The sequence below is a fragment of the Haliaeetus albicilla genome, chromosome 10 (genome assembly GCF_947461875.1).
Source record: "Haliaeetus albicilla chromosome 10, bHalAlb1.1, whole genome shotgun sequence".
Lineage (NCBI taxonomy): Eukaryota > Metazoa > Chordata > Aves > Accipitriformes > Accipitridae > Haliaeetus > Haliaeetus albicilla.
In genome coordinates this window covers 34676799-34697339 of record NC_091492.1, presented here as the reverse complement: position 1 = coordinate 34697339, position 20541 = coordinate 34676799, and the positions used below count along the sequence as shown (strand labels likewise).

The 20541-nt window shown below is 48.9% G+C and overlaps 1 protein-coding gene across 2 annotated transcripts in view; it reads right to left on the bottom strand.

The window, feature by feature from the left end:
- Positions 1–20541, bottom strand: part of MMP17 (matrix metallopeptidase 17) — a 67949-nt gene that overhangs the window by 15304 nt on the left and 32104 nt on the right. For both annotated transcript variants that reach the window (XM_069794927.1, XM_069794928.1), the window contains exons 2-3: positions 9227–9359; positions 7135–7261 (exon numbers count right to left, since the gene is read on the bottom strand). In XM_069794927.1, the coding sequence (XP_069651028.1) occupies positions 7135–7261; positions 9227–9359 (260 nt within the window). The remainder of the gene's footprint in view (positions 1–7134; positions 7262–9226; positions 9360–20541) is intronic.

The following is a 20541-nucleotide window of genomic DNA, read 5'->3' as shown; positions in this document are numbered from 1 at the left end:
AAGAGGGCAAAAAAAGAGGATAGATGAGTAGCATGAAAGATCTTCTCTGAGGACCACCAGGAAGGGCTCTGCAGGTGCCTGGTGCATCACAGAGCCTCGGTGAGGCCTCCAGAGCTCTTCGCACTCCTCCTGAGTGTGGGACCTCTGGAAATACCGAGCCAACCTTGCCCAACAGAGCATGAAACACAACCAGGACTTGAATCCTGATGCCTCCCGATCCTGCTGTACCAGGTGGCAGTTAGCCTCAGAGCCACAATTCATGCACAAACTGCTGTTAATAACCCAGGACTACTACCTTTGCCCAGCCTTGGAAATGTCAATGCCGTGAGTCCCTTGCCCATTTTTTTTTTCAAGCTCCCTTTCAGATCTGTTGACAATTATTTTCTCACCACTTATTAGTTCCAAATGCAACCCAAATATGCAAAGATTATTGACTCCTGAAGCCTTTGCACCACACACAGGCCCATCAGTTTCTCTGCAACAAACAGCAGGTCATTGCTCATTCTTATTACACACACAGAAATCCAGTACGGATTTGCTGCCTCCATATATTTCCCAGCATATCTGTTGGAGGTATAAAATATCCTCTGAAACCAGTACACTGCCAGCAATCTCTGAGACTGCAATTCATAATGAGGAGGAAGAGGAAAGGATGCATTTTATGTAAATCTCATTCAAAACACCTCCAGCCTATTGCCTGCAGGAGACAGGCTGTCTGATGGAGCACTGTAGTTGAGAAGCTCTTGCCTTGCTTCTTGGTAGAAAAAGCAGTGATGAGCAGGGGCTTACAACACTACTGCACACATCCCAGGACTGTTATAGTTTCTCTGTTATCAGCACTGCATCCCTTGGTCCCTAGCTCTGCCTTCCCTGGAAGAGAAGCCAGGTGGGACGAGCCGTGTGCCGGCGTTTGCCCTGCAGCTGCATGATTCAAACCTCCCTTTTGGTCTGAGCTGGAATGAAAAAAAAAGTCCCTGTTTCCTGTATAATCAAACTTTGAAAAAGAATTCCTAACATTGTTGATTTAATAAAGGAGGTGAAAAGACAAAGATGCAACAAGGCACCTTGGCTTCTAAAAGAGTATGTTTAGATAATCTTTCATTGACAATTTTGAGAAAAATAAACACCCTCCAGGAAAATGTACTGTTGACTGAGTAATTATTGACAAAAACCAATTCTGCTGGAAAATTTCTGGCCAGCTTTACCCCAGTAATAATGGATACTTTATTTTTTGTATACAAGCACACCAACCAAAACGTTCATGAAAAATTCATGGCTTGACAGACTTTTAAAGGCTGAAGCAACAATTTTGATCGCCTTACTTGCCCTCCTGCATAATATAGCTGGGAGAGCATCGCTCAGTATTACACCACTCCCCCAGCACCAATGTGAAGTAATGATCTGACTAAACTTCTAGACGTTATCACAGGTATCAGAAAGGGACGTGACATCATGTCACTCAAGCTCTTCTTATGAGTAGTGATTTGGGTACTGGGAGACACATGGGTCAGAGGAGGGCAGTAGGAACGACTTGCTGACTGAGGTTGGATGCTCTCGCTTCCACAAATATTTACATATATCCCACGCCCTCAGAGACACACAGCCCAAGGTGGGTACCACCTCCTTACCTGGGCAAAACTAGTGAGGGTTAAATCCAGGACAGAACAAAAAGGGACTCATGAGAACAAGCAGAAATCTTACTAACAGTTTCTCTGGAGAGCTTGGGAATTCTATCCTAGAGATGGTGGGAATGAGATGGGTGAATCAGGCAAAACACATCACAGCCAGATGAGCAAAAATCACTCACATCCATGCCTTTGCTATCCCTGTTATCCCTGCTAAACTGTTCTGGGCAAAGAAAGACCTTATCTACTAAACTAAATGAGCCAGCATACATGTAGCATCAGATGATCATAGGACTTCAAACAAAACACATTTGTAAAGACAGCATAGAGGTACAAGCAGGATTAGAGAAGACAATTTTCAAGCAATTTTTAGTTTCTAGAAGAGGCTGTGGCTGGATGTAAACCTCTACAGTACACACAAAAAAAAAAAGGCCAGCTGGTTTCCAGGTATTCTTTAACTAGGTGCCTTCATCTTCCACAACACTCCTCTGGACTTAGGCAAACCCTTTGCTGCTTTAATCTCTACTGAACAAGTCATTATACATGTAAACCACACCATGTTTAGTCCAGGAATTACAACCTATCTCCAAGATCATGGTACCTAGGGCACAGACTCAGATTCAGGGACATTATCTGCTCTTCCCTCCTCAAGTTCTGCTCAATCACATGAGCTGCTTTCCTTTTCTTCCCCTCCCTTTCCAGCTGTAGAATGAGGATAATGAATCTGATCTCCCTTGTAAAAGGATGGTGGATGAAAAGCCCTGTCTAAAGAGACAAACATTATTAATATTCATTCCAACCCCTGACTCCAGAAACATTAGATTAAGGCAGAAACAGTATCAATACTTATTTTGCTTCTTATAAGAGGTCCCGCATCTCTGAGCTGACCCACATTTTATTAACATGCTGCAGGTGTAAGTGAAAAATCCCCCATCCTTTATTCATTACCACCGTTATTTTTCAAGAAAATCCCATCAGGGTTTTTCAATTCAACATCTGATTTGATTGCCAGAGCTCTGCTAATTGTTTTCAATGAGATTAGGAGAAGACTATTATGCTGATAGGACGTTCGTCAGCACTGCATTACCCAGTTCCACTGAAAAGGAGGCCCGTTTCTAATGTCATGCAGATGCAGACAGGACTAAGTAAGCTTCCTCCTACCTTGATTATTATTATTATTATTTGTATTAAATGGCACTTAGGTACCCAGCGGAGAGCAGTGCTCATTCTTCTTGGATGTTAATCCCTCCTGAGACTCCCCTTACAGAGCTCCAATCGTAGCCAAAAGCCCGATGTAATTGGAGAGAAACCTCTCCCCTCCAGCCGGTCCCTGCTAAGCCACCGGCAAGGTGATGAATGAGGACAAGGCTCCTCGGTCCCCCTCCGGCCACCCCACCGAGGTGGCCCCGAGCCACGGCATCAGTCACATCCCTCTGCAAAGCCACACACTGGGACACCCTGGGGAGCATCCATGGCCGCGCGAGGCAACGTCAGCCGTGACGCTTGAAACAGCGGCTGCCGAGCAGCACCTGGCTGTAAGCGGCACAACTGGATGCCAAGGAGAACAACTCTGCTTTTAGAGCTCACCCAGGCAGCAGCACCGCCACGCAGACAAATGAAGGCTGAATTTCACCCGGCTGCTGCCAGTCCTTCACATGTCCCCCGAGTCCTGTCCTTCACTTGTCCCATCCCCAAGAGATTTTGGGTCCAAGGTGGTTAATAAGTAGAGGCCAGAGAGAGCTGATCTGCCTCTGCTCGCTATTGAGGGACACCCACACCAATGGTTCTTCTGATTTCTAGGTTCCTTTTTGGTTTTCGTCCTCCCAAAGACAAAAGTGGAAGAGTATTAGTGATGTATGAGAAATCAATTGCTGGTTAATGAAAGCGCTCCTTCACCTTCTGCAGCCCTGAAACCACAGAGAAATAAAATAAATGCTGATAACTACCAAACACAGCAGGCTAAGGATTACCTGATATACCCAAATTGATTTTTTGGAGGTGGGAGGAAAAGGGGTGGATGCTTACTGCCATGGCAAAGATGCTTTCCCAGCTGCCCGGAGCCACCCGTGGCACAAGCAGTGGCATGACCCGTGGCATGGCAGCCCCGATCCGGTGCTACCCCGACACTGTTGTGACACCCCAATGCCACAGGAGGAAAGCAGTGGAGCTGCTTGCACCCTCCATTGCACCTCTGCCAGCACTTTGCAAAAATTACTGAATATTTTGGGGTGATAATCCTTTTCCGGCACTTGAATATGCACATAGCACCAGGCAGCTCCCTGTAGCCCAGCAACAGGTGCCGGCAAGGGAATTATCCATCCCAGGGAGAAGAGGTGGGGGAAAGCAAATTTCACAGCCGGTTTCTTGGGTTGTGAGAGGAGCAGCTGCTCCAGCGGGGTGCTGCTGGAGTGGGGCAGCTGCCAGCACTCTGCTCCAGCCGCTCCGGGCTTTTGCTACGAGGGTCCCAGTTGCCTGCAATGGGTGCGTTATGAGAGCCCTAAAGCAGCTCCAGACTGGGGGGAGACACTCCTGCGCCCCTCGGGCATCTGTCACCCCCAGGGAATGGGGGGCACAGCTGTCTGTGACCAGCTGGGCTTGGGCTAGGAGGTCTCCACTGTGCGATGCCACCGGTTAGAGGAGGAAAGCGGGAGGATGAGGTCCATCGTGGGGATGGGAGCATGGTACTGGGGGTCACCCAGATTGGACACCTTAACCTGGCGGTACGTGCGCAGCAGCTGCCCTTCCATGCGTTGGTCAATCCATATCTCAGGTCAGGCAGCGCCGTACCTCTGCTGCGGGTGGGCTCAGGATGCTCCCGGCGGCGATGGGCAGCGACTGACAGACGACGCTGCTCCCCTGCCGCCTGCGTTTGTTCCGGCTCCGGCACCTCGTGTCCTGAGCGCCGCAGTTTCAAAGACTGCAGCTTTGATGAAGCGGCACCAGGGACCCGTCCTTAATTAAAGATGGATGAAAGTCAGCTCAGTTCAGCACCGGGCTGAGATTTTAGCAAGAAAAAAAACTTGGGAAATTTAGAAAGCTGGGCTTCAGGGCTTCCCCCTGCCCCAGGGAGTTCAAGGCACGCAGAGAGGGGGCACGGCTCTGACACTGCATTTCCCATGACCGCAAGGAGACGGCGAGCGCCTGGGAAGAGGCGGACATGCCGGCCGTGAACTCCCCTTCTGCGGGGCATAACCAGAAGCAAGAAAGCAAAATTAGCAAAAGAAAAATCAGGCTGCAAACGCAAAGGGGAACAGGCTGCGGGCAGCTCCCAGCGCTGAAGCCAGCAGAGGGCATTGGCAGCACGCTGCTCCCCACACCAGCCACATCCCAAACCCATCCCGCTGCCGCCTCATCAGCTTACCAAGTGCCCTGGTACCTAGGTACCATGCAGAAAAAAAAAATCCCATTAAAAGATTGCTGTCTTGTAATATCCTGGAAACATCCATTGGAGAACAGGCACAGAAGACCGTGTGTCTGACGCTGTAGCGGGATGCTCTGACGCTGTACGACGGGCTGTGCAGGATGCAACCTGTACTGTTTTGCCACCTTAGCTCTCCAGTCCCACAGGCTGGCTGTACGCAAGGGTAAAAAGAAGAAACCTGAGCAACCTGCATGCCTATAAAGTCTTGTTTGTCAGACACTGCATTCTCCATCAGTGCAGATGCCTATCCTGAGATCATCCTTTTGTACAAGTTTCTTACCCATTTATTCCAGTTGTTCAGGTTCTTCTTCAATTTTTAAATGCATGCCATAATAGAATTTGGTTTTGTTTTCTTTTTTGAAAATCTTCAATCAATGTGTAAAAGGTAAGCATGTAAAACGTTATGCCTCTACTGGCAGATTTTCATGGCAGTTTCAAAAAGCTATTTTAATCTCAAGTGCTGGATGTAAATACTGTGTTGGAGTTTCTATAATGCTATAGCCTTCTGTTGGCTTATACAACTTCCAGCTATAAAATACAGACCTTTCTTGAACAAAAGCCAAGATCTTGGAAAGGATCAAAGAATAAAAAGCAGAAATGACTTTGTCAGGAGATGGAATTCGTATATTATACATATAAAATCGTCTCAGACCTAAACCCCGTTTTATGGCAATCTTTGCCGCAGCATCACAGCTTCCGAGGGGGTGGGAGGCGGGCAGTATCCCAGGGCTGCATCCACCAAAACAGCCCGACCCTGTTTCCCCTCCACACTTCGCTCCAGCCTGGGACTACGGACATTGGACCAGCATGTCTGGAGTCCTGGTGGTACCTGCAGCACTGGGCTCTTGACTGCACTGCCTGGCTACCGCACCTGCCCTGCTGTGGGACATAGCTTGGGTTTGTCCAGCCCAGCTTTGCTCAGAGGAGCTGCTGGGTTCAGGGCTGCAAACAAGCTGTCCCCCCTGCGCTGGCTCTGGCAGCTCGTGGGACGTCAGGGCAGGTTTTACTGATTTGCCCAAAGGGATTTTTTTTCCTCTCTGAAATGTGAAGTTTATTCCTCTTACCCGTGAAGACGGGGCTAGTCAACGGGGGGACAGGCTGAGCTTTTATAACATGGGTCACTTCACTACGAGAAGCCATCGATGAGCCAAAATTGTTTCTTACTGAAGCTAACAACGGCTTAATTATGTTTATCTTTTCTGAAAATAAGGTCTCAGGAGAATGTGCTGGACCAAATCCCTGGTAAGGCCAGAGTTTCAACACATGTCAACAGCGACAGCCAAGTCGAGATTTGTTACTGCAGTGGGAGGTAGACCCGCTCTAGGGATTATGTCAGGATCAAAGAGAAGCTTATTATTAATAAGATCTCTCTATAGCATCCACATGTGTTTTCAGGATAGTACGAGCACCTCATGGTGCTCACCTTTCTTGGAGGAACAATCACTGCAGCATGTGGTCTTTGAGGGAGGAAAAAGGAGTCCCAAAAAGCACAAGTCTTGGTGGGACAGGAATCAGCTTGTTTGCCATCCCTGACCTGCAGCGTGACTGCAAGGGGCTCTCGAGGTTGGACCCGAACTTCTGTGTGTCACAGGTTCAGTGACCCACACATGTCGCTCCCTGACGTCAAGTGAAAAACACTCCCCTGTAGCAAGGGGAATATGGGGCTGTGGAGAAAAAAAAGTGACTCTATTACCCAGAAAATGCTCCCAAACCTTGGGCTCACGTGGGGCAAGAGAAGAAGCCTAATCTGTGCTGAGCCAAGTCTGTGGCAGCTGCTTGAGAGAGTGCAAAGTCCCAATGAACTCAAGAGAAATGATGTTCTAACCGCTGCAACGCAGCAAAAAGCTCCCAGCTAATCCACTGGCGAAATCTGCACCATTCCCAGCTGGCGGCCGAGCGGGTCCAAGAAGTCAAGGCTAGGATCGGCAGGAGAAGAGTTTAAATAAATAGTCTGTGGGGTCCTGGGAGCACAGAGGGACACGTTTCAACACGTCCCCCTAAAACTCACCACAAAGCTCTATTTAACCCAGGTCTGTGTGGGATCAGCCCTTCGCTGCAACATTTCGGTACGGGAGGATGAATTCCTACCTCCAAGACAAGTTCCTTTTGCTCCACTTGGTGACAGCCTGCGTGAATCGCTTCCTCCTGCTCTCTGTGATGGCGAGGTCGGGCAGAGAGCAGCGAGGGGTCTTCATCAGCTCCAGCGTGGCTTCGTCTAGGGTTAGAAAAAAAATAAAGAAATCATAGGAATGGTGGGTTAAGAAATCCCAGGGGCGACAGGGAGAAGGGAAGGGAAGTGCTGAGGATGCAGCAGCGGAGCGAGAGGTAGTGCCTGGGAGCCCTTGGGGCATGGTCCTGGCCCCAGCATCACCCATGTGGTGCCACCCATGGGACACTGAGCCCTCTCCATGCCACGGTTGCACCCACCGACGGCAGCAATTCCTGCTGAAAGCCCATTTCTTCAAAGCAGCCACCAGCTGGGGCTGCCAGGATGTGAGGGGAGATGACACCCCACGGCCAGGGGGTACGGTGCTATCTCTGCTGTTAGCGACAATGGACGATTTTATTGATTTCGGGAGGACATGCAGCAGGTTACCTCTTGCACGACACTCTACAGATCTCGAAAACTTGTATGGAAAACCACCTGTGGCCAGCTTTGATTACACATTAAACCATATTTTTTAAATTATTCTGTTTTGTTCTCTCTTGCTGAATTTCCCATTATTCCCCTGGCAAAGCAGAGATGTTCACATGTAAATAAACTATATCTCTGTTCAGCTAGGAGCTCATTTGGAAAATGTTCATATTCCTTCTTACTTATTTTTAAAACTGAATGAAAGCTTAAAGCTCCTATTCTCATCTGCTGAAAGGCAAACAAGTTGTTCGTTCATCCATTTTCCGTGCTGGCTTTACCTCTTAAACACTCTTTCAGATGCAAACCCACGTCCACAACCTGCCTGGGGCAGCCCCCCCAGGCCTGTTTCAAACACCCCCTCCAAAAATGAAAATGCAAATGCATTTGAAAGGCCATCCTTGCTCCCGGGCCTCCTGCGGCCTGTGATAAGGTAGAAGAGAAATAATTGCATGCACTCAATTAAGAGCGGAGAGGGAAAAATCTCAGCGATGGGACGCGGCCAGCGGCTGCTCAGGCAGCAGCTGCTCCGGGGGACCGGCGGAGGGCTGCCGGGGGCAGCGGGATGGACGGAGACTGGCCTGCTAATTAGCAACTTCTCATTAATTCCGTCCCAAGCAGCAGAACTGAGCTGGCCACGTGGCGGGAGGTCGCGGCCGTGCGTCAGGGAGGAGAGGAAAGCAGACAGGCACCCTTCCAAAGGCCAGGATAATGCTGGCTTTCTCTTTCCCTCAATGAGGACATTGAGAGGAACGACCTCGGCCATGCCAGGGAAGCTTGTGTCACTTCAGCCTGGCCTTGGGCTGCTCCCTCCCAGCCAGATGTGGCCACCACGTCAGGCAGAAGCCACCCGCTGCCCTGTCCCGTTGACCGCTGGAGCTACTGGGGAGGGTGACGGGCTCTCAGCTGGCCAGGGGCAACCGGGGGTGGCTGCCCAGAGCCACCGTGGCTCGGCGAGAGCCAAGGAGACCCCCTCCAGCTCCGCAGGCACCTGGGGGCTCTCTGCGTCATGGGCAGGAGCGAGCAGCGCTGGGGGGAGGCAACACCATCTTCCTCCCTCCCCTACGCTCTGCCCCAGTGGTGAAGAAATCAGAATATCTACATGTACAAATTAGGAGGCTTAATTAGGATTTTTGTCCAACTCAACGTGATGCTGCAATTAAGGCTTTGAACAGGACAACCTATCAGCCTTAGTTTCTCTGTTTGGTTTTTTTTTCTTTTTTTTCCTTTTTTTTCTTCTTTTTTTGTTTGAATACACCAAGAGCTATTTTAAGCTATTTTAAGCACGACAGGAACCCCAAGGGTGTGTGGGTCTGGTGAAATAATTGCTTGCCTCAGGTTCTTGAAAGCACAAGGCAACAAAGCACCTGAGCCATGTAATTACTCTTACAGCTGTAAACTGGGCCATATGTTACCCCCATGTGAGCTTTTCCTGGAGATGATGCTACTCCACAACTCAGCGCCAAGTGCCCTCTCGTCCCCGGACCTGCAAGGAGCCATCCCTGCATCCCTCTGCACCGGAGAGAGAAGGGATCATGAGCCACTGACCTAGGACCCCCGTCGCCTCGAGCCCCCCAAACCGCTGCATGGCAGTGATGGCCTTGGTGAGCTCCTCCTGCGTCTGCAGTTGTCCTGTGACAGGATCCGGAGGAGGCAGATACCCAAATTTTGTCAGCCAGTCCTATGAAACGAGAAGAGGGCAGAATGAGAAAAGGAAAGGAAGGAAATACGTACGCAGGGAAAAATGCTCCAAAGGTCCCATCCATTCTGCTCGGAAATCCTTTTCCCATTTACACATTTATACCTGACTTCTCCATCGAACTGCTAACAAATGGACATGTCAGGACGGATCTGTACACATCACTTCAGTAATGCGATCTGGTGACCTTCACACATTCCAAGGGTGACATCTAATTTTGCCACCCAGCTGCAGACCATCTTTGATAGCAGCAGCAGCAGCAGCAGAGCCCCAACCCGAGGGTCACACAGGCGCCTTTGATTCTCCCCTCGGACACTGGCAGCTCTTACTGGAAACTTGTTGCAGGGCTGAGCACAGCAAGGGGAGGAAAACCGCTCGTTGTGAGGGCCAGGCAATGCCACCTCCCTCGGGACCTCACTTCCAGTGGGGGCCCACGAGGGTCTTGGGGACGGTCCCCGGGTCTGATGGAGGAACCTCGCCGGCCTCTGGCCGAGGCTGCAGCTGGGTTTTGCCCAACTTTGTCTTGGTCGGACCTCTCCGACCATATGTGCTGGGCTTTAAACTTTCTGCTGTCCCCCACAGGCACCACAGTAAGGTCACAGCTTCCCATGAGGGGTGGGTGACAGGAGGGGACCTTTTCTCCTCCCTGCCAGCATGGGGAACACCTCTGTGGCCAAGTGCCCTTTGCAAGTCCTTCCATGTCCCCATGCCGGCACAAGAGCTGTGCCTGCTCTCCAGGTCCCTTCAGCTAATCTGCCACAACACTATCATCCTGCTGTGACATTAATTGACTTGCTGCGATCTCCCGTTGCTTTCTAGTCCATGAATGACTGGGGTGGCTGAGCTTTGAGATTGCAGTGCATTAAGGATGCAAACAGCTTGGCAGAGGCTCCCTTCATCCAGTGGAGATGAGCTGGGACACAGGGGTGAGGACATCCCTGAGGTCCAAGTCCCCTCAATGCACCCTAATAGTTTGAGGACGTTAGGTTAACGGCTGGACTCAATGATCTTAAGGATCTTTTCCAACCTAAATAATTCTATGAGAGTGACTTGTTTTACCTTGACATTCACAACACTAGGATTTTGACTGGAAACAAACCCAACCGTGAAGTCCCCAACCCCACTCTGACCCATACAGTCATCCGAGAGCCAAGGCGGATGACCTCAGCATTGATACAAAACTGAGCCCTCTGGAGAAAAACACCATGGAGTCGTAACATGCCAAGCCACTTCCTCAGAGTCCACCATGTGTGGTGGGACCTCGACTTGGTCCCCTTCCACCAGTTCCCAGGCAACATGATGCTGCAGCCACAAAGTTTCAGCTTCCAGGAACCGAAATGCCGCCCCGGCGAGACCCAGCGCTTTCCCAGCAGTGCTGTTGCCCTCCAGTGCAGCAGGGAGGGGTATGGGGACAGGGAGCAGAGGAAAACCCTGCAGCAGCCTTCCCCTAAAGTTTGGCCAATGCCAAAAAGTCATCCCTGCTGATTGATGGCCCTCGTCATTTAAAAAAAAAAAAAACAAACCCCAAAACCTACATAAATGGATTTTTTATAAAACACTGTAAGAAAATCCCATTGATGATGGCAGCAGGTTTGTAAACTTCAGATTATTTATTCAAAGGGATAAATCTGCAGTCAAGCTCACCCCAGAAGCACCAGAAGTGTGAGGACTGGCTTACGGGCGAAGCTGAAACCTCAGTCACCCGCAGCCCCGAGCAGGGCCGTCTGGTTTATTTAAGCAGAGAAAAAAATGGCTTTTCTCTCTGTGCCCTCCTCTCCAGCATTTCCATGTGCCCTGGTTTAACCATCTCCCTGCCAGTTGCCTGAAAGCGTTTAGAGCCAGGTGTGGGCGTCTCTACCACCAGAAAGCAGTGGGGACCTGTGAAACACCCGTGTGTCCCTCTTTGCCAAAGCCTAAGCAAGCACAGCCCCATGCCAGCGATCACCCTGCCATGGGTGCCTCATTAAACCCAAGACCATTATTTGATAGGAATTTGTCTCTCAAAGGACGATACATTCTTATGAAGATCTTTCTTTTCCTCTTTTCAGCCTAAAACTGATGAAAAAATTGCCATAAATCTCCTTCTTACAACTGCTTTTTAAATGTCTGGTGAATTATCGTTCTAAATCCTTTCTTACCTTCCTTCTCGCTCCCCTCCCCCACCTCGGCAGAAGGATCAGCAAAGAATAATAATACCACATGCAGGGAATGCCATAAACACCTACCCTTTATTTTCTTTATCTGTATCAAAGAAACATTGATCTATTGAGCCTCTTGAAGACTGATATTGATCTAGACTTCCACTGCGGTCAATACGCCACAAATTCATTGTAGTCAGATTAGTGCCAAAAGTCAGTACCTGCTTATCGCTACAATCTGAATGTCGTATAGCTTGGTGTCACCTGCAGCGGCCACCCGAATGCCACAGCATCCCCAGTCCCTCTCTGGCAAACCCAGTTAAAGAATGTCACACTTACAGAGCTTTATAACACACCTCCCCACACTTGGTGTGGCTCTCTATTGGGGAACATGGTCTCCTGTGCTGGGTTTCTCACTGGTAATTTACTTCCCTCCTCACCCTCCTTCACGGTTGCCTTATTTTAGCAGAGTGGTGTGTAATTACAGCCAGAGAAAGCAGCTTATCTGGCCATTTCTTGTTGCTTGATGCAACTCCATTAGCCACCAGCTTGCCAGCTGCGTGTCAGCATCGTCACAGCTTTCCCTCGCCATCAGGCTGAAGGCCAGGCCAAGCACTCTCTCCTCTTCTCCCTGCTCCTATTTGTCCCTTTGCATAGCAAAAACATTTGTGACAGAAATTAGAGATACAATTCGCCCTTGATTGTTTATGAGAAATTGGCTGCGACGTGGAGCTCGGCAGCCAGCCCATCAATTGCTGAGGATGGTGGGGTTTAATTTGGTTTCTTCCCCAGCCGTGGAGACAAGTGTCATTTATTCTCTAATGACAGAGGAGCTGAAGCTATGCTGGAGATGTACATAACTCAGGTTTGCTCAGGTCCTCCTGGAGATGGAGGTGGCAGCAAAACGCTGGGGAAAGCAAAGGCACAGTGAGGTCCAGCAAAGGTCCTGCTGCTCTGGCTGCAGCTGGGGCAAGATCTTCTCTCTTAATCCAAAGGGACGGAAAAAGCACAAACACAACTGGACACCCCAGAGCAAAAGAAAAGATGGAAGGAATGGACAAAAATCACAAACCCTTCACCTGATCCACCTTGCAAACACTGATTTTCCTGAATGTGATTTTTCATGTAGACCATCATGTTTATCATGCCTTACTCAGATTCTCCATAATTTTATAGTCCTCTGTGATATTACTCTCATTCATCTCTTTTCCAGCGTACAGGTTCTGGCCTGTTTCCTCTCTCCTCATAAGCAAAGCTGATCCATAATATTGAACTTTCACATTCCACCTTTGCTGTGGCAGAAAATTTCATTACGGAAAATGCAGCTGGATTTGGAGATGAGAAAGACCAGCAGGAATTGTCTGGCTAATTATCTGTGTGCCCTGTGAAAGCTTTTCAGATATTTTCTTGTCCTTACTTAAAACAAAAGCTAAACTCGTAAACTTCCATAGATGAAAATATGAAAACATTTTCCACTGAGATAACTTCAACATGTTCCCTTCTTATTTAACTTTTTTTTAATAAAAAAAGGCTTTTTTCCCCAACTCATTAGCTTAAAATGTTTAAATGAAGCAGTGATTTGAGCTGAATGCTGAAATTCTTTGAACATTTTTCTTGCCTGAGTTAGCATGATAAGAACTTTTCCCTAAAAATGTGCTGTGCTGAATGAATTGACCTAATCCCATGAGAAGATTCAGCTCCAGCAACTCCTTGTTTTAAAAGGAAAAAAATTGCTTCACCCAAAAATTCAGATTGAGCCAAAGTCTGACCATCCTCCAGCCCCGAGACGATCTGGGAACAAGCGTGGCTGCACTACATAGCTCATGCCATGGCCCAGAGTACATACCTTGGTCTGGGGCTAACGGGATCCCAGCTCAGTTTTTGTGGGAATCACCTCATTTTGCTTCTGGCCCCCAATTCCTCATCTATAAAATACTTGCAATAGACATCCCTAGTCTCCCATCTATCGGTCCTGCACTGGGAATTCCATCCTCAACTGCGGGGGGCTGCCGGGTCAGACCCGGCCAACGTGTTTCACTGCCATCGCCAAAAGTGGACCCACACGATGGACTTCGCTGGTGCTGGGAGCAGCAGCACCCCCAAAGATGGGGCTGGGGGAAGCTGGAGGGACTGAGCCCAGTCCATGATGACTCTTCTGGTCCAGCTCCACCACTGAGCAATACAGAATTAAAGGTTTCCCATTGTGCTCAGGGCCAGGGGAAAAAAAGAAAGAAAAAAGGAAGAGCTGCATGCCTGGCAAAAATGTCCAAAGACACCCATCCATCTGCAGCTCCCCTCCACTGCACCGAATAAACACAGCTGCCGGCGAGAGCCCTCACGCTGCTCAGCACTGAGCAGAAGCACATACATACCCCTTAAAAACCACAGCCGGGATGTTTATTGACAAAACACCATCCCTCTGTGGGGCTGGAGATCCCACCCTGCCCCACACGGGATGGCGGGACTCATGCCGTGTCCCGGACAGTGGGGAAAAGCCATCGCGACATGTTCACCTCTCGGGACCGAGGCACCAGGACCGGAGGCTCCGCAGGTGCTGCCCATGTCCCATCCCCTGTGGTCTCATGGGACCAGCCATCCACGGACAACACAACTCAAGAAATGAAGAAAAACTGAAAGGAGTTTTTCTTTCCCTTATATCCCTACAACCTTTAAAAGGTTTGATTTTACCCCTCCCATCCCACTGCAGGTGGTACCCAATATAAGATGTCTTAAGGCAACTGCTTCAAAGCACAGTTTTCCTTTGAAAAGGGACTGTGTCAATGGTGACGCAGCAGCATCGTTCCTCCACGGAGCTGCTCTGTGTGCGTATTTGGAGACGGATTGCTCACCTGGTTGGCTAAAAATAAGCTCTATTATTTTTTTCTCATTTGGGTTCCCATAGTGCTGTGGCATAGCATAATGGAGAAAAGCCTGCTTCTTGCCTCCAAAAATGGTAAGCAGAATCTAAAACTGCAGAATTTTTTCTTCACGTGATTTTTTTTTTCTTTTGGAAAAGGCACAAAGTTAGAAAAAAATGCTAATTAAGTCCTCTTCTCCCCTGCAAACAAGCCCTGCTTCAATTTTGGACTTTTTTTTTATTCCTTCACCCACTTGAATGGAATACCAGGGAGCAACACTGCTGTGGCAGCAGCCAGGAACTGGGGCTTTCCAGGGCCAAGTGATGACCCAGAGCCAAGTGCTGGCTCTAGCAGCAGTGAAGCCTCTGGTATCACTTATGCAGAGCCAGTTTTCAGATTAAAATGGCAATTTCATTTCTTTCATCTATTCACTTCCTTTGTATCTATACCCTTTTTTCCTAGAACCTACTTACCTGCTTAATTTTAAAATAGATGTAGATATTGTCCCTCTTTTATGGAAGATTTATGAGCTCCGTAGGTTTGCTTTTACAAATATTAATATTATATAAGCTGATGGGCTTATTCAACTGCCACAGGCAAAAAAAGACTCCGTCAGCAAGTTTTCTTCCTGATGATTTCTTTTTAAGGGTCGTAGGTTGGCGTTTACAAGAAGACAAACTAGTTCAGGATAACAAGGAGAGGATAAACAGGATAAACAGCAAAAAAGAAATCAGGACAAGCAGAAAAACTCTACCCAAGCCAGTTCCATGCTTCTGCCTACTCTTGTATTATTATAATGACCACATTTCTAAAGCTTAGCCCCCAAATTTTTTTTTGCTTGTTGTTGCATAAACATACAGGGGAAAAAACCAGCCTTAATCCTGCAGAGTTTGTAACACTCCCTTTGCTCAGGGATGTAGATCGTTGTTCTCGGTTTACCTGCCACATTGCCAAGCAGAGAGAAGAGCAGAGCTTTACCCCCAGTCCCTGGATCCTCTGCAGGTTCCTAGACCGGACCCTAAGCTTTGCACCAGCATCCCACACTCCCCACCCCACCCACGCCAGAGGAGGAAACTGGGTTTAAATTCACGCCCCTGTTGTCCGGGGTGCAAGCAGCACCCACAACGCTCTCCAAGAGCTGTCGGTTCTGACACCCGTGGGCACCTCTCCCTGGTCCGTGCCACGGCCACCGGCGTTGCCCCAGGTGCCTCTCTGCAGCGAGGAGCCACGCTAACGGTGACTTGCAACGCACCTCTGGAGACTCTTTGGCTGCACGGAGAGGATGCTGGTATATCCCAATTTCCAAATTTTCAGGGCAGTCCAAGGCTTGAGCAGAAGCATGTTTTTTTCACTCAAAAGATCCCTTTTGTTCATATTCCTTGAAAAGCTTTACTAAAGTGCACCCTTGGCTCCTTAATCATTTAAAAAGGCTCTTGTCATGGCTGAGAGCCTAAACCCTTACCCCGACGTGAATCCAGCCCTCGGCTTTCCGGCGGGGGCAGCCCCGGTGAGGTCCCTCCCCGCCGTGTCCAACGTCCCTGGCTGCAGCAGGAGCACAAACCGCCCCAGCGCTCATCTCCGCCACTCATCTCCTGCTGTCCACACCGGATAACCACAGAGAAACAGGCTTTGTTTTTGTAGGGTCACCCAGGGGACAGAGGATTTTGAAACCTCCCTTTCCTGACCGAAGTCCCTTTATACCCTGGGTGCGGTTGTGCTTCGCGCACACAAGGGAGGAAAAATCCGAACACACTATTCAACAAAATTAATGACCCAGATTACTAAAATAAAGCTACAACTCAAACAGCCGGAACTAATTTCCAAATTACACTTCACTTTATCTCTGCAGCTACCATTAAATAGAGTGGAAGCTTTTAAAATAAAAAAAGAAATTAAAAAAAATCACCACCACCACAAGCTAGATTAAAGGGAAATTGCTTTTGGCTGTTTGAGTTTTTCTTCCAAGTTTTCGAAGGTTTACAGTATTAAAATTTTTACAGTCATTTTCCTGAGATCAAACGACCCCAGGAACAACGCCCATTAATTAGAGCAACACATATGGTGCTGCAATACTCCAAGGAGCGTGCTCCTGCGATGTAACGGCCTCCGGGCCGCACAAAGCCAATAATTTCCTTCCAAAGGTTGCCATGCACCTCTCTAATGAGCTATCGCGTGCACGTAATCAGCTGATTAATTCATTAGGAGAAAAAAAACTGCAGTTTGGATTACAACCAGGATTTTGGTTGACGCCACCACTGAACCGCAGGACCGGTTTCATTAGCTCACGCTGGAGGAGTCGCTTGAATCCAAACAGCTATTTAATTCGAGCGAACGCTGTGCACAGAATCCAGGGTAGAAGTTAATGCAGCTGCTAATGATTTCCTCTCCCTCCCCCTTGCTTTAAATGTTCGATTAGGTTAACAACAGCGGCGTTGCAAAAGGCCACAACCTACACATCCCGAAGCTAGCAGGTCCCTTGGCAAGGGACGGATCAAACCACTTGATGACACTGGACCTGGGACATCCAGGTCATTAAAATTCCAGCAGAGAGAGCACCTCCGCTCCGGCGCGGCTGGCTTCCCAGCCAGCAACTGGATGCCAACTTGGCTGCCTGCGGGTCTTCTCAGACGTGATCAGGTCTCGCTTGTAGCCTCAGATGCTCATTTGCAAGGGCTCTGCTTGCGTTGCCGCTTTCCTGGGCGTTGGGGGATGACGTCCTCTGCCAGGCGAGGTGGGCACAGAAGAAGGCTGTCGTGATTTGGAAGCAAATTTCATCCACTCTGCGGTAGATGTTACACGAGGTCTAAGCATCTCGTTGGTTGGATGGATATTGAAGGCATTCCCAGAAACACAGAGTTAATCAAGACATGTTGTAGAAGCAGAAGGAAATTCTCTGCAGACCACAGAAACAGCCTTTTCAATGTCTTTGAACTGAAGATCAAAGAACCAATTCCCACCCATAGAAGGCAGGCAGAACAGTGCAGCACAGAACACTGTTTCCTACAGCTGGTTTAGGTTGCTTTTCAGAGTAAGAAAAAGTGACAAAACATGTAAACAAGGTACAGTTTATTCTGTATTTTCAACATAAATGTGTATTTTTCTTGGTGGAGATTTAACACACCAGGACTTTAGGGAGGCCTTCAATCACTAGAGGTTTCCCAGCACATTCTGAAGATTTCCATTCAAAGGCAATGAACAGTGTAAAAAATCTGTGTGTAATTGAAACTCCACATGACCTCAAAAAAGAATTTCAACGGGAATAGTTTTTTGTTTTTAAATCAGCCCTAGTTTTGCATAATGCTGCCTGTTGCGCTGAAGCATCCTTTGTCATCAATGAGTTATTTAGGAAGGAAAAGAAGAAAGTTCTGGCGTAGAATAGTCTGTTGAACTGTGAGGGGAAGTCAGGTAAATGACCGAATTAGCATTCTTTTATCTTGCTGCAAAAGTAGCTCTAAGCCATGTAACTCATTGCTTAGCACAGTTTGTGAAAATCGCCCTGCTCCTTTCGTGCGGGCGTAGTTGGAGGCTGTTTGCAGCAGACCAGAAGCTCTCACCTGGCAGCACCGTGTCCCGGTGACAGATGCTGCCTGCCAGATCCTGGGCTGAACAGCAAACTTGGGACTTTGGCTCTCCCTGAATACCCCCAGCCCTGCTCACTACATAGGACAGTGCCAGCGCTTGCATTAAAAACCAAAATGCGATGACTTCTAGTCCTCTGGTGGGCCCGGAGGCCAGTAACCACACTGGGGGGGATCTAAACAACCCCAATACTCTATTCCATTGAGAAGCACAAGTAATTACCACTGCAACATATGGCACATAAATACCGGCAGCAGAGTTTGGATGTGCTTTAAAAATCCACTTTAGAGCATCTGTGCTGCTGGAAGCCAGGCTGTGCTCAGCTTCGTCTGCATCATGGAGTGTAGTGGCTGTTGGGTTAATTCACAGGCTCGCTCCGGCTCCATTTACACAGGACAAACCAGAGTACGACTTCGACCCAAAAGTCCAGGTAGGACAGAGAGTGGCTAAGCAGGGTAGAGGAAAAAACCCAATTCCAGTGTGAGCGATGGAGCAACTGGAATCCATGAGACCTGCCACCCACCGCTCTTGAAGCAGCTGCGGATGATGATCTCCACTGTTCACAGCTCGCACAAAACCCCAGGACAGGCGTTTCGCCTGGATGCTGGCTCCCCTCCGTGCTGGAGCCCAGCAGCCAGCGGGTCCCCAGAGCTGGGGAGCACGTCCCCCTGGTACCCCCCTTCCCCACCAGCATCACCCGCTGATGTGCTCTGAGCATGCCGGCAGGCACGGCTGGATCAAATCTAACCTCAGATCTGGTGTGCCAGGGTTAAATTAGATGTCACCAGATACAGTTCTTACAGCATTTGTAAGCCCAGGAGAACTCTCCTCCCCGTGTACTGGGCTGCTGTCCACACGTAGCCAGGGAAGAGGTTTCCCTGCTCAACACAGCGCAATAAATCATGGTGAGAGGTTGCCTCATCCCTGAAATCACATCCTCTCTGTATGAAGAAAAATCAAAGCCAAGACTTTGCAAATTCCGGGTTTTCTGGGCACAGGACATGGGAATGTCCATGGTTTCCTGGAGGATTTTGCACAAGGCTCATCAGAGTCCAAAGCTGCCGGGGGGCTGCTGTAAGCAGAGCCAGCTGGACGGTGCTCCTCAGGAAACATCTGCTGGAGATGGACGGGGGGAACAGAGCATGCCTTGACCCTCCTCTGGCCACGCTCCTCCACCTTGTCTCATCCATAAGGCAGGAGGGTTGGCAGGGAGGGTGGCTGCTGTGTCCCTTGCCAAGGGGAATCCTCCGTCAGGAGGGTCCCCAAGCCCTCTCCACCACAGGAGCTGGGACGCCTGCCCTGCATACAAGGGGTAGGCTCTGCAAGATGAGCTCTCTGGGGGTTTGGTCCATCTCAGCACACAGATTTTCGGACATTTAATTAAAATCTCCGAGCCTCCCAAGTAGCTGACATGGGGCTGTTGACATCACCCAAGCAGACTGCAGAGAACTTCTAAACACTCCTGTCTTCCAGCTGGATTGGGACCAAGATGAGCAAGAAAACGATGAATTCTTTTAAAAAAGAAGTACAAATTGCTCTTTACCAAAGTGAGAATACACAGCACAGCTCTCCTAGGGGGTGACTTTAGAGGTCCTGGTTTTGCTTAATGAGCCTGTCCATCTCATTGGACCTGAACGGCACGTTTGCTTATGGTACGTAGGGAAAGTCAATGACGCATTGAGAACACAATGGCGTTAATCTATATTCTCTCCCAGTCTCACCGAGATGAGCTCCTACTCTTTCGGTTTCAGTCATTAAACAAACCACGTCTGGTAGCTAACTGAGCAGACTGCTATACATCAAAACAAATCTCTCTCTAACTCCGTTTATTGGATCTTTTATTAGGACAGTGTCTTCTCCAGGATGGACTCCAGACCTGACTTTCTCTCTGCAGCATGACCGCTAACACCAGAGTTTACCTTGGCCCATCCACATCCTCGCTCACAGCCCTCAGCCTCCATCCCAGGCTTCAGAGCTGAAGCTCCAGCACAGCTTAAATGTTTCCCCATTTTACAGCAGCCAACAACATTTTACCTTGATAAATCAGCTCAGCTGCCCGTCTCTCCGCCGCTCATTAGCTCAGAGATCAGTGGCTTGCTGCCTTCCTTCCCCTTGTAGCATCGCGCTTCTCTCCAGCTAGGTAGGCTTGGTTTTCAAGATAACCTCAGGACACAGGCTGCCTGTTTAAATATGCTGACAGTGTGGCTCAATATCCCTTTCAAGAGATTGCAGAAATCCTCTAGTCCTCTGCAAACTGGGAATTCAAACGCTGTTATTACCGCGCTCTGTGCTAGGACTGGTCCAAGGGCTGCTAACAACAGCCACAGTCCCTGTATTTACCTCAGCAGCTTTTAGATTGGGTCCTAGCTGCATCTTCCCCTTTAGTTTTTAGCAATGAAAATATTGTGACGTTAAGAAATCTATAAATCAGAAGCTGTGCTGGGGTGTGAAATTGAGCATCCATTTGGGAGAGGATTAAGCCCCACTTATGTCTCCTGTCCCTGGATCTATGTGACTATAGGAACAACACATTTGCTACCTGGTTGGCTTTGCTGCTTCCCCCAATCTCTTTAAAACAGCGGTATTACA